The 14,609-nt window shown below is 42.1% G+C and overlaps 1 protein-coding gene across 2 annotated transcripts in view; it reads left to right on the forward strand.

Moving 5' to 3' along the window:
- Positions 1 to 822: 822 nt before the first annotated feature.
- The window catches only part of BLTP3A (bridge-like lipid transfer protein family member 3A), a 63,390-nt gene continuing 49,603 nt past the window's right edge, over positions 823 to 14,609 (forward strand). The window contains exon 1 of one of the 2 annotated variants that reach the window (XM_057304800.1): positions 823 to 1,127. In XM_057304800.1, the coding sequence (XP_057160783.1) occupies positions 1,084 to 1,127 (44 nt within the window). In that variant the 5' untranslated portion in view covers positions 823 to 1,083. The remainder of the gene's footprint in view (positions 1,128 to 14,609) is intronic. The other variant, XM_026482697.4, reaches the window with a different exon arrangement.

A 14,609-nucleotide genomic window follows, 5' to 3' on the forward strand; every position in this document is an offset into this window, starting at 1 on the left:
CAGGTAACAATTGTATTATGTGCATGTATTACCTATTTACAAAAAAGAATAGGTGCCCAGATTTCCTATAAGCCTGTCTCAGTATTTTATTCAGGTTTTTGTTGTAAGGCTTAAGTTCAGAAAACTGCCACCTTTTCACCTTTGCCACAAGTTCTACAGGTGTCCGCAGTATATGGGTTACACTTTTAAGTGTATGAACGACATAGAATGGAAATAGCACTGGACTGAGAGGAAGAACACTAGGGTTCTCGTCCTGAGTTTCACTAAGTAGTCGTGACCTTGGGCAGAGTTTTTCAACCATCTTACTGGGCTTCAGTTCCTTATGTGTTGAGTAAACATTTGCCTATTGGTTAGCCGGGTAGGCTCTGAGAGCGGCAGAGATGATGACGAGGTGCCCCCTTCTCAGTTCTTCAGTACAAGGCAGCAGATCGAGGTGGTTCTAAGGGCCCGTGAGGTTCCTGAGACCACTTGTCACTCCTTAGCCTGATGCCTGGAATAGAGTTAGCGGGTGCTCAACAAATAAGGAGTGAATGTGTGAGGGAAATGAATGAGAAATGGACGAGGCATTGAGCGATTATCTAGTGAACTCCTGTAAAAAATCACAAAGATGCCGCCTTTCCCCTATGCTTCAAAACAACTGCCGGAACTCACACACTTCGGAGGGGAAAGCCTTTCTGATTTCCCTGGGTAGAGAGGCGGACCGCAGAGCCGTGGGAAAGAGCCCGGAGCTAGCCCGCCCGCCGCCGCCGCCGCGCGTGCGCGCGCTCGCCCCGCCCCTCAGCACGCGCCTTCCCCGCCCCTCGTCACGCGCGGCCCTCTCACCGCGCGCGCCTCGGCGGCTGAGACCGGACTGGGGGCGCGCGATCTCCGCGTCGCTCGGGGCTGGCGGCCGCGGCGCCGCGCGGGTGGGTGGGAACGTGGCAGAGCTCCCGGAGCCGGGGCAGGGGCGCAAGAGCGCCATGGCGGCGGCGGCGGCGGTGGCGGCGGCATCCGGTCCCCGCGCCGCGGCGAGGTGAGGGGCCGCCTCTTCACGACTGAGGCCACAGCTGCCCGGCTGCCTTCCACGCGGGCCGCGGCTCCGGCATGGCCGGGATCATTAAGAAGCAGATCCTGAAGCACCTGTCCCGGTGAGAGCGCCAGCGCCGTCCCCCAGCCGTCCCGGGGCCCTTCCTAACCCCCTTCGACCCTCCTCCCGTACGCCCTCCTTCGGGCTGGTCTCCCTCTTCTTAGCCCGAGCCGGGACTCCGTGGCGGCCCTCGCCTCAACTCGAGCTGGACAGTCTCCGGCCCGCTCCGCTGGCCCCGACCGTTGTCACCACTCTGTTCTTCCTTCGCCCTGGGCCCTCGGGTGCAGGGTGCTTCTGCCCTTGCGGGGGTGCCCCGGGCTTTCCTCTCGACCCTCGCAGACTCCCTAAGCCTCCCGACCCTCAAGGATCTCCTGGCCGGCTGCCCCCAGCTTGGTTTCCACTCAGTTCCTACACCGCCGAGCAGGTCACCCCGTCCTCGCTTGCGCCCCCTCACCCCCGCCCACTTAGTTTTCACTCCTTATTCCACACAGGTGTTGGGGATGCCTTCATACTTTCAGCCAGCCTTTGTATCTCAAGGGGAGAGTGATTTTAGCCTTGTACACACTAGTGGTTTTCCGGAGGAAAGAGTAGGGGGTGGAGCCAGTCAACAGGGGACACAGGGGCCTTGGACTAATGGATCTTTCCTGGTCGTCTCATTGCCTGGAGTGGTAGGTGAGACAATTTTGCTGCCACTGCGTCCCCTTTTCTGGCTGACACTCCAGCTTATTTACTGTTACTTTGGTTTTAGACTTAATTAGTAATTAGATTCAGATACATCTGTTAATCACCAGATTATGTTATAAAAGTAAAAGCAGATTGGAGGCTGGAGCTGGAAGGTCCCTTAGGACCCTTTACTTGGATTAACTTCCTAATATATTCTTTTTTCGGGTATCATTCATCTGGGTGTTCCATGAGTTTGGTTGTTCTGTATAAAGATTTAAAAGTAGGATTAATAATTGTGAAATGGTATAGAAAATTTAACTAAAGGAAAACTATTGATTTGAATAAACATAGAATCAGAGAATTTTAGGATTTAGAGATGATCTGACTTAACATAGCATTGTGTTTAAGAGCCCAGACTCTCTCTGGCTTACTTTCTTCAACTGTAAAATGAGGATAATAATAGTAATCTAACTCAGAGGGTTATTTTTTTTTAAAAGATTTTATTTATTTATTTGACAGAGAGAGAGAGACAGCCAGTGAGAGAGGGAACACAAGCAGGGGGAGTGGGAGAGGAAGAAGCAGACTCCCAGCAGAGCAGGGAGCCCGATGCAGGGCTCCATCCCAGGACCCAGGGATCATGCCCTGAGCCGAAGGCAGACGCGTAATGACCGAGTCACCCAGGCGCCCCAGAGGATTATATTTTAAAAAAATATTTTATTAATTTATTTGAGAGACAGAGCTTGAGTTGAGGGGAGAGCTAGAGGGAGAGGGAGAAGCAGACTCCCCGCCGAGCAGGGCGCCCAACCTGGGGCTCGATCCCAGTCTTGATCCCAGGACCCCAAGATCATGACCTGAGCCAAAGGCACTTAACTGGCTGAGCCACCCACGTGCCCCTCGAAGAGTTATTTTGAGGGTTACGTGAATAAATATATGTAAAGACAGCACAGTGCCTAGCACATAAGTAAGTGCTCAATAAAACATGAGCATAGTTATCTTTTGGGCCACAGCTTGTGTGACAATTTGATATAAGCCATAGACTTCTTCAGAAAAATCTGCATACGCAAACAGGTAATTTCTTATGTAAATTCTGGAGGAGAGTTATGAACCCCAAAAGCACATGCCTGAATCCTGCAAGGCATCCTGGAACTAGGTGAATAACCCCTGACTAGTTCCACTCTTATTTTATGTCTGAGGAAGCTAAAGCCTGGAGACGGTAAACAATTTGTCCAAGTTGCAATGGAAGGTAAGGTAGTACAATGGAACCCAGCTTGCTTGCTTGCTTTTTTTAAGATTTTATTATTTTTAAGTAATCTCTACACCCAACCCAGGGATTGAACTCATAGCCCTAAGATCAAGAGTCCCTTGTTCCACCGACTGAGCCAGCCAGATGCCCCTAGAACCCAGCTTTCTAATTCTGGTGTTTTTCTCTTTAGTGCACACGTATTCTTTGCACTCTATGAGTATAGAGTTTTTAAAGAAAAATTTTAATATATGCTGACATATTCAGTGGATCCTTAGTGAACAGAGTATCTCTTTTAGATGAAATAAGAATAGGTATGACAGACACTGGGAAAAATTTCTGGTTTCCTTAGTGTTGTGTGGTTGACTGAGGAGGAAGAGAAAGAGAAGGTTATTTGGGGCTGCAATATCAGGGTTCCAGGAAGAAGGTCGTAGAACATTGATCTGGTTGAGGGACAGGTCAGACTCCTTGGGCCTTTCTATTTGTTTATCCTGGAAAAATGGCCTAATCATGTATGACATTTGTATCTCTGTATGGTCTCTGATACCTACAGAAGCTGGTCTGCCTGGAGGGGAATTACAGCTTCTGTGGCTTGCCAGATCTCATGGGGAAAGAGAAGAGAAGGTATACTGAGTTACTATGTTAAATAAACATTTGTAGGTGTTTAATAATTATTTGTTGATGATGACAGTGCCACTTGACCTGGAGGAGAGTGTCTTAACAGCAGAAAGGATATCCTAGTGACTCTCGTGTTTCATTTTGGTCATGAAGTTTTGGATATTAATAGTGTTTTGTTACAATGCATCTTTTTTTTTTTTTTTTTTAAGATTTTATTTATTTGACAGAAAGGGACACAGTGAGAGAGGGAACACAAGCAGGGGGAGTGGGAGAGGAAGAAGCAGGCTCCCAATGAGCAGGAAGCCTGATGCGGGGCTTGATCCCAGGACCCCGGGATCATGACCCAAGCCGAAGGCAGATGCTTAACGACTGAGCCACCCAGGTGCCCCAAGAATGCATCTTCTTTGTTAATATTTTGGTAAACAAGATTTGAGGGAGGTGGTCTTCAAGATATTTTCGTTAAGTGCCTGCTGTAGGCCAGACCCTGATCCGGGTACTGGGGATTCAGGAGGGAAGAAATGTAAACATCTTTTAAGGGATTGTATGTATGGTTTGGATGACTGCTGTGTAGTACAAATAGCTGCAGTGCACATTGTTCATTTAAAGAGACCCAGGAGAAGACCTTTACTTGTAAACAAAAGTAATCATTTAAAAATGTCCAAAATTGATTTTTTACTACATTAGATTATTCTTGTTTTAGCTCACCTTAGTTAATGACCTTTTGTAAGAAGTATGACTGACTGTCAAGTAAGTCAAGGGACTATGGCTCAGGGAAGGAGTATGGACTCTGGAGCCAGAGAAGCCTGATTTTACCTTCTAGCTCTGTCACTTAATGAACAGTTCAGCCTTTCTGAGCCTTAGTTTTGTTATCTGTAAAAGGTGAGAATAAGGAAGAATACCATGTACCTAGCAGAATTTTTTGAGGATTGGGGATAAAGTAATTATTATAGTGCCTAGCATGTAGGTAGGGTTTAATAAAGAGTAGCTATTCTAACATGATCAGAGAAGTTAGGGACACTATCCTGGTATGGATGACAGTAACCCACTTGACTGGCTATTTTATTTTATTAATTTATTTATAGATTTACCCATTTACTTGACAAAACACAAGCAGGGGGAGTGGCAGGGAGAGGGAGAAGCAGGCTCCCCGCTGAGCAGGGAGCCCGATTTGGGGCTTGATCCCAAGACCCCTGCATCATGACCTGGGCCGAAGGCAGATGCCCAATCGACTGAGCCACCCAGGTGCCCCCTGACTGGCTCTTTTAGAAACCTACCAGAAGTCTTGATTATTTACTCTAAATAGCTGCAGGAAATGTTGATTCTGAGTGACAGAGACATGGCTGATAGTTATGATAAATTCTTTAGAAACATAAGTATTAGGTGAAATTCAGAAGCATACAAGAGTCCAGAGTCCTCTTGGAGAATAAGAGAGCCTACTGTGAGCTCAGCCTTCTTAGTTCCTGTTCAGTGTCTCCCCTCATTATTACTCATCCTTCTGAAGCGATCATCGTGGCCAGCTCCCAGGGGACACTGGGGAGCTGCACGCTCAGAGAGGCTGACTGGTGGCCCAGGCTCTGTGTAGGTGAAGGCTTGTAGGAGTAGTCTCAACTTCCAGGTCATGCCTCTTTGTACTAGACTTTACTTATTATCACCATCATTTCCTAAGTAATTATTTTATTCATTTTCTAGTAATGGTCAAATCATGTATGTCTTTGTTTCCTTTTCACATTTTTTTGTGTTGCTTCAGAATAAAGCATTTTTTTAACTTAATAATACTTAAATAATACTTAATATACAAATACTTAATAATAATAACCAACTGTGTGAATAAGTCTTACAATGATGTAATTCTCAGGCTAACCTTATGAGGTAGTTATTAGCCCTACTTTATAGTTGAAGAAGTGATGCACAGAGAAGTTAAGCAACTTGTGCAAAGTCATAACTAGTAAGGGACTCCTGGGTGGCTCATTTGTTAAGTGTCTGCCTTCGGCTCAGGTCATGATCCCAGGATCCTGGGATCGAGCCCCACATCGGGCTCCCTGCTCAAGTGGGGAGTTTGCTTCTCCTCCCTCTGCCCGCTGCTTCCCCTACTTGTGCTCTCTCTCTCTGTCAAATGAATAAATAAAATCTTTAAAAAAATAAAAAAAATCGTAACGAGTAAGGGAACTGAGATTCAGAGGTAGGCACTCCGATTCTCTTTACTGCTCTGCTGCGGTATGCTTCTCATCTACTGAATCTTTCAAATGAATGTACTCTTGTCACCAGCATCCATGTGAAGAAACAGTATTGTCCGCACCTATGAAGCCTTCTTGTGTCTTCTATCATTGTCTCTACCAAGGGGTAACCACTGTCCTGATTTCTAACAACACAGATTAGTTTTGTCTGTTTTTGTACTTTATGTAAATGGAATCATATTGTAAGTATGTTTCTGTGTCTGGTTTCTTTAGCTCAACGTTATTTTTGTGAGATTAATCCCTATTATTGTATCAGGTTGTAGATTCTGCATTTTCATTGCTGTATGGCATTTCTATTATGCGAATATACCTCAATCTATTTATATATTTTACTATCAATGGACATTTGGTTAGTTTCCCAGTGTAGCGCTGTGATGAATAGTGCTGCTAGGAACATTCTAGTATATGTCCTCTGGTGAACAAATGTACACATGTTTGTCGGGGATATACATAGGAGCAGAATTTCTGGGTTGTAGTAGATGAGCATGTTACATTGTAATAGATATTATTAAACAGTTTTCCCAAGTGTCTGTACCACTTTGCACTTCCACTGGAAGTGTTTGAGAGTTGGTTGCTCTACATCCTTGCCAACACTTGGTATTTTTTATCTCTTTCATTTTAGCCATTCTGGTGGTTGTGTCTTGAAATTTTTTTACTTCATCTGCGGTAAACCAGATGGCCACTTTATTTTCGCTTCTGTTTAGTTTTTAAATTCTGATTTATTTGTAAATTTTAGTCACAAGCAAATATCAGAACATTGAAAACAAAGTCTTTTTGGAGCACTATTCAAATTAGGCAAGTTCAATAAAAATAATTAGGGTAATTTATAATTACTAACCCATAGCTTATCATTTTTTTTTTAAGATTTATTTCAGAGAGAGAAGGAGAGAATGTGTATGGAGGGGGCAGGGAAAGCAGAGGGAGAGAGAAACTCAAGCAGACTCAAAACTAGCGCAGAGCTAGATGTAGGGCTTGATGTCACAACCCGTGAGATCACTACCCATGACATCACGAGCTGAGCCGAAACCAAGAGTCGGGCGCTTAATGGATTGTGCCACACAGGTGCCCCTAACCCATAACTTTTCTTACTTGGAATGGATCTGAGGCTTAGCTCTTTGTCAGAATAACACTCATGTACATTAAAAGAAAGGGGGTGCTGTTCTTCAGGCATTTGGGTTTTTGTTAAATATTTGGTCTTCAGACTACCCTGGGTATGAGTTTCATTCTGTCTTTAAGCTGGGCACCCCATTTGCATACCATTTCATCTTTACTGAAGGAACTAAAATTCGAATTTCATAGCTTTTATATTACATTCTTTATAGCTTTCCAAGGTTTATTGTAAGATGTTATCTCGTGTTTTAAAAAGTAGTATTTAAAAGCAATAAAAATTTAAAGCAGTACTGTTGTATGTATCTGACACACAACAGCTTGATGTATGGTTCACAAAGAATGAAATTACCTGGTTTGAAAAATTGATTGAGAGGCACGTCAGTGTAGCAGAAAGAACCAGAACTTTGGGTTCTAAAAGGTGGCTGTGCATTTTGACCCTGCCACTTACAAGCTCTGTGTTCTGCAAGTCTTTTAGCTTCTTGAAGCTTCAGTTTACTTATCTGTAAAATGGGGGACAACAACACACAATGTGGTTTTGAGGATTAGAAATCATTTAGAAAAGTGTCTGGTCCTGAAAAAGTATTCAGTAAACAGTGCCTATTACTATTTATCTAGTATTTGTTAAAGTTACTCAAGAGAGATTGCTGTTAGTTTCTGAAGATAATACTTTTCAACATCTTTAAGGTTGTGCCTAACATATCTAAAGAATTAGACCTTTGATTATTTAGAAATTATATTTAACATTGTAATACAGAGAGGTGGAGATGAATGTATGAATGTTCTTTGTATTAAGGAGAGAAGGGAACAAGGGCTATTTTCTGTTTATCCTTTTTTTTTTTTTTTTTAATATACCAAGGCATACTACAGAGGAAACTTAGACCTCAGCATAGGTGAAATAACTGAAATATATATACAGGGTTGGATCCTTAGTGGATTTACTTATATGTATCCTAAGAACATAGCATAATCATATGCTGTATTCTTAGAGTGAAAAAAATCAGTGGTCATTTATTTATTTTTTTATTTTTATTTTTTAAAGATTTTATTTATTTGACAGAGAGAGAGGCAGCGATAGAGGGAACACAAGCAGGGGGAGTGGGAGAGGGAGAAGCAGGCTTCCCACTGAGCAGGGAGCCCAACGCGGGGCTCGATACCAGAACGCTGGGTTCATGACTTGAGCCAAAGGCAGACTCCCAACAACTGAGCCACCCAGGCGCCCCTCAGTGGTCATTTAATTACCCTCACCTAATATAGAAACTGGTTGAAGAATAATTTGTAAGTATGGCTTTAATCATTGAAAGAAAAAAATATATATATATTTTTAGATTATTTATTTGAGAGATCAGAGCAAGCGAGAGAGAACACGAGTTGGGGGGAGGGGCAGAGGGAGAGGGAGAAGCAGACTCCCCGCTGAGAAGGGAGCCCAACTTGGGGGCTCCATCCCAGGACCCTGGGATCATGACCTGAGCCGAAGGCAGACTCAACCCACTAAGGGACTCAGGCGCCCCCAAAAAGATTCTTTTTATGACAGCTCAATTATCTACGTCCTCCATGATGGCAGGGACTGTGGTCCCTTGGCTACTTTGAAAACCAGAGAATTTAAGGGTGGTTTGAGTGGGTGCAGAAGGTGTGTGGAGTGGGAGCGCATGGCTGGAATTCAGGGAACCTTAGACATGGGGAGTGGGAATAGTGGTGGGGGGAGCAGAAGGACAAAGAAACCCAATTCACCCAGTATTGTTAAGGGACTTTTTATTTTTGTGTGATGAGGCAGGTATTTGCTACTGATACTGATTATAGATACTAAAGAACATTATCCACTATTTATAAGCAGTAGAATCAATCAGTATCTATAGTAAAGGGGAAAACTTAAGTGTAAAGTAATACACATTAGAATTTAGGTAAAGGGTGTATTGTTGGTACCTTCTTGCCATAAAAATAAGGACTAGATGTATTATAAAATATTGGTTGGATTGACATTTTTTTGTTTGGCCACAGCAATGATCATTTTACATGTATACTTAATCTTTATAGTGTAGTCATGTGTAGCTTGATGTCAGCATATCATTTAAAAAATTAGAACATTGATGATGAGAGATCAGTGTATTTGAGTCTCTGACTTATGGAAGTGGTATGTTCTCAAATTTTATTTCTAAGTTTGGGATTTAGAGTGTGTATTACAGTAGAAATAGTGTATTGAATGTTGAAGAGGTTTCCAAGTTAGCCCACGAGACCCATAGTGGGTTAACTATATAAAATATAAGCTCAGTAGATGGAGTTTTGGGTCTTGGTTGTTAGGGAACCATTTGAAGGAGTGGAGATGGAGAAGAAGAAAAAAGTTTTTCTCTCCCTTTTCTTGGAGTAAGATCTTTTAGATCATTGAGATCATTGTATCTCAGCAAGGACTTTTTGTGGTTGATTAAGGGGTGTGACCAGCATTTAGTCAGCGGGCTAGAGATGCTGATATCATCCAGTGTGCAGAATAATTTCACACAAAAGAAGCATTGTCCTTTGTCCTTTTTGAATTTTGAATATTTGTTAAATGCATAGGTTAATTACCCATTTAAATTGTATAAACCTAGAATCTAATTCTGTTGTAATAAACACAAAATATTGTAAGCTTTAAACTCTAGTGAATGTTCTAGACTGCAGCTACCATGGGGGAAGATTGTTTTGAGCTTTACCAAGTGTTTGTCATTATTTTAGAAAACGTTGTCACTCTTGGCAGCACCACTCATGGAACTGAGTGTGTTAGGGTTGAGAATCACTGACTTAGACTAAATTCTAAAATAGCTGAAGTTCGCTCTTGATACACTCTGTCTTCCTCTGATGTCTCTTTCCCACTTCCTAAGGTCCTCCTCATGCACCCTGTCACCCCAATTCTGCCTGAAGCCCTTCATTACCCTACCACCCTCCCAGGCCTGCATGCCCTGCTCCTTTCACTTTTGCACCAAAATTCCCAGTTCTTTAGGATATATGATTTCGGCTAAGTCGGCGGGGGTGGGGGGGTGGGGGGAGAAACGTAGAGAACATATTTTTGGAGAAGGACTGCTACTCTAATTAGACCGATTCTAATTCAGATTCAAAATATGTCCCACAGGGTCAGCTCCCTTAAGTCACTCTTAATTTCATAGCTTTTGATTTCCACAGATACTCTGGAAGTTCCCAGTTTGTTTTTGATTTTCCAAAAATGGTTTCTATGGCAGTTGGGGTGGGGCAGGAGGCTGGGCAGCCATTTGTGGCATGTATGAGTCTTTGAAAGTTGGAGAATTTAAATATATAGGAAATCCAGATAAGGATTGGCTAAATTCATTCAAGCTGAGTACCTCTAGCCCTCTTGTGTAGTGTTTTCTCAGGCAGAGCTGAAAACATACATTTCCCATTTCTAAGAGAAATCTGTTTTTCTTTTCTTTTTCTTTTTGTGTCCTTTCTCCCTTTTTGAAATCTGTGTTTTTTTTTTTAAACTTATGTGAAAGAAGGGACTGCAGTTCAGGAATACATTTCATTTGAGAATATGTCTTAACAGAGGTTGATGTGAAGTTAGAGGCCTGGCAATATATTGTAAGGTATCCTTTTCCTGAACCTCAGCAGAGTCCTCACCATCTCCCTTCCTTTCAGGTGAAGTTGGCTGTGGCTCCTTAGTCCTCTGAGCCCACAGGAGAGGGTCCTCGGTCTCTTTGAGGAAGATTTGCTACAAGATAGTTGGATGGTCAGCTGTAGGTGGTGTGTCAGCCATTCTCAGATAGGGAGTCTAGCCTTCCCCTCAGCCCCCTACCCTGGGCTGCCTTTGAGGACTCTGTTTCTGAGACCATTTATTCATTGATTCTGTCAGGAAACTTTTACTGACCACCTGAATTGTATGCCAAGCACTAGCAATTTGAAAACAAATGAGACAAGATTCCCTTTCAGGGATTCAACTGCTTAAAGCAATAAACAGACCTGTAAACAGTAAGCCCAGTAAGGCATTAAAAAGTATCTGTGGAGCCTGGGGTGGGGGGCACAGAGAGTCAGGGGCAGAAAGGTGATGCCGGGCAGAGGGAGCTGCGTGAGTAATGGTACTGAGTTGAGAAACAGAAGGGGGCCTTTAAGAGAGTGCGTATGGTTCTGTGTCACTGGAATGTAGGGTTTGAGGGTGGAGCATAGCTAGAAATGATATTGGAAAGAGAGAGGTTGGATCATAGACACCTGTATGCCCAGGCATCTTAGGTAGGGCTCCGGTTGTTTTCTGTTGCCATTGATCTGGGTCTGAGGCAAGGAACCTCCAAACCTCTATACCTCTGTTGATTTTGTTTAAAGTGAGAGAGATGGGAGAAAAAAGTCAGAGAGATGGTATAGTGTAGTTAAGGCTGCAAGTTCTTGAGCCATACTGCTTGACTTTCAATCTTAGCTTGCTATGATCTTGGGCAAGTTACTTAGCCTTTCTATGCTTCAGTTCTCTCTTCTATACAATGGAGATAATAGTTGTCCTTTATATCGTGGGATCACTGAGAGAAATTAATTAAAAATGTATAACAAAATGCTTATTAGGACAGTGTCTGGAATAAAGTAAGCAATCATTAAATGTTAGCTATTGTTTTAAAAATAATTTTTGTTCTCAGAAAAATGTCATCCTTCTTTTTCATTTTTTCCGGATACTATTTTTTTATTGTAAAAGCTTCTAGAAAGAGCTTTTAGAATATACTAATCTCTCTCCCTCTCCTTTTTAAAAACCTTGCACTTTTTATTGTCTCTAATGGGAAAGGTGTGCCTCTACCTCAGCTTCACAGATAAATTTATTTCCGTGTTTGCATATGACACTGTTTTTTTTTTTTTAATTTTATTTATTTATTTCACAGAGAGAGAGACAGCCAGCGAGAGAGGAAACACAAGCAGGGGGATTGGGAGGGGAAGAAGCAGGCTGCCAGCGGAGCAGGGAGCCCGATGCGGGGCTTGATCCCAGAACGCTGGGATCACGCCCTGAGCTGAAGGCAGATGCTTAACGACTGAGCCACCCAGGTGCCCCCTACATTCGACACTCTTAAACCTGGTTTAACGTGTCTGGTTCATCAGAGTATTATTATTGGTTTACAATGTGTAAAAGAATGTGGATGGATTGTTGGATATACCCTTTAGTTCATTCCATCTATTTGGCAATTATCATTTATTCGCTTTTTGTTATTATCAATAAACATTAATTGAGCATGCTTATCCTAGACTTCGTGGCAGACACAGGTCTAAATGAAACAGTTCTAGCTCTTGAGGAGCACATAGTCCTCCTTGGAGTTTGAGACCTTCATTTTTATTTTAAGCTCTTATTTCCTCCACAGCTACTTATATGGTTGAATCTATTTACTTCAGTCAGGGAATGTGCTACTATCTTAGGTATTTGTTCATTGAATGATCTCTGCAGGGGAAACTACTTAAAGTTTTGCCAGGGCTTTTCTCTCACCACCAGATGTGAAAGATGGCTCATTCTGAGCAGTCTCTGCTTTTTTTTTTTGAAGTAGGCTCCATGCCCAGCGGGGCTTGAACTCATGACCCTGAGATCAAGACCTGAGCCAAAATCAAAAGTCAGACGCTTAACCAACTGAGCCACCCCAGAGCAGTCTGTGCCTCTTAAATTAAGCCAGTTCTGTTCAAAAATTAAGGACCGCCTTGTGTATGGAATTTTCCCCTCAGTTTCCTTCTTGAGCAATTTCAAAGCTCAGATAATTTATATGCCATATTTTATGCCAATCTAAGTAATTGTTTGAGGCTATGCCATGAAGAAATATCTGTTCACATTCAGTAGTGAATAACTAACAGTGTCTGTTAGTAGAATAGGCCTCTTCTGAGCATTAGCAACTGCAGTTTCACGTTGGTTAATCCAAGAGCCTGGGTGTGAGTCTTAAAATTAGAAATATACTCAGATTTCATTAATTCTACTCTTGATGTAAGTTTGGAAATTGTCAAGATGTGGAAGTACAAAGGAAATTAAAGGGAATATGTTAGGATGACAAGGAATGTTCCTAATAAAGTGCGACTTGCCAAGACTTGGGACATGGAGTGTAATATCTTCAAGGTTGGTATATGGGAGAGAATCTGGGACCCAATCAATATGGGAACTGGACGTTAAATAATTGAGAGGGAAGAGGGCAGCTGTCTCTGAGTTACAGTTGATAAGGAGCCCCTACTATCTTAGTCCTAATTCTAGAATGACCAGGAGAAGGGTATGTGGAAAAGATATCGGATAAGAAATTGCAGCCGTAATTCAAGGTGGTACTCAAATATGTTAACAGTCGATTAGATGAGGAGTTCATATGTAACATGCCTTACATGCCTGGACCGTTGCTAGTGGACCAGATTCCAAGTATTCAGTTCTGGAAGATGACTGGCTTGGGGCACCTGGCTGGCTCAGTTGGTGTAGCATGTGACTCGATCTTGGGATTGTGAGTTCAAGTCCCATGTTGGGTATAGAGATGACTTTTAATCTTAAAAAAAAATCTTAAAAAATCTTAAAAAAAAAATCTTAAAAAAAAATAAAGAAGAAGACTGGCTTAAACCAGACAAGGTATTAGGGCTTCAGCTACACAGGCTAGGTTTTAGCAAGCCTCCAGGCTTATGGAAGGGAATTTAGAATGTTCATCAGGGCTACTGTTGAGCATTAAGGAAAGAGAGCTGTCCACAATCTCCAGAATACTGACTGCCCTAGTATTGGGATGGGAAGGTAAGGTAAATGAGAGTACTTCAAGTCATCAACCACACAGCTACCATGGATGTGGGGAAATGTGTATAATTGGTTACAGTTGTAGAGAGTGTAAATCAGTATCATGTTTATAGAGGGAAATTTGGCAATATCTGTCAAAACGTTAAATGTACAATTCCACTTTTATGAAGTCATCCTACAGAAGGAATCACATCACACAAGGGAGAAAAACCTATAAGGCTATTTAATAAATTAATGTAAAAGAGCAATCAGTAGGGACTTTATTATTAAATAAATTATAATTCTCCATACACAGATGTTGCTTGTAGATAACTCCCCAATTACTAAAAAGTACTTAAAAATTTGGCAGTGTAAAATGCCCAAGATACATTGTTCACTGAAAATAAAAGCAAGTTTTAGAAAAGTGTATATAGAATAATTCTATTTTATACATCTATCTAGATATATAATTCTATGAATTGAAAACTCATTTTTTCCTTTATACCTTTTTTTTCCTTTATACCTTCTTATATTGTTTCCATTTTTAAAAGATTATTTATTTGAGATAGAGAATGAGCAAGTGAGAGAACAAGAGCAGGGGGGGGAGAAGCAGACTCCCCACTAAGCAAGGAGCCCAATGCCGGGCTTGATCCCAGGACCCCGGGATCATGACCTAAGGCAGATGCTTAACTGATTGAGCCACCCAGGCACCCCTGTTTCAATTTTTTTATGATAAGCACTCCGCCAGCAGACTAAGAGGATGATTTATCTCTTACCATCTATCATACTGTTTTGAGAGGGTACATTTGTATACATCTGGTCATATGTATTTTTGGTAACTCACATCATGGTTGCCCCTTGGGGAGGATACAATACCAATGAGATCTAGTAGAAAAGGGTTCTACTTCTAATAATATAAGATTATCTTATATTGACCTAGTCCTTTCTGAGATAACAGTTATGAACTCTGGACAGTATATTAAAAAATAACTACTTGAAGACATTGGGAAGTGACCA

Source organism: Ursus arctos, unplaced genomic scaffold, assembly GCF_023065955.2.
Source record: "Ursus arctos isolate Adak ecotype North America unplaced genomic scaffold, UrsArc2.0 scaffold_31, whole genome shotgun sequence".
Classification (NCBI taxonomy): domain Eukaryota; kingdom Metazoa; phylum Chordata; class Mammalia; order Carnivora; family Ursidae; genus Ursus; species Ursus arctos.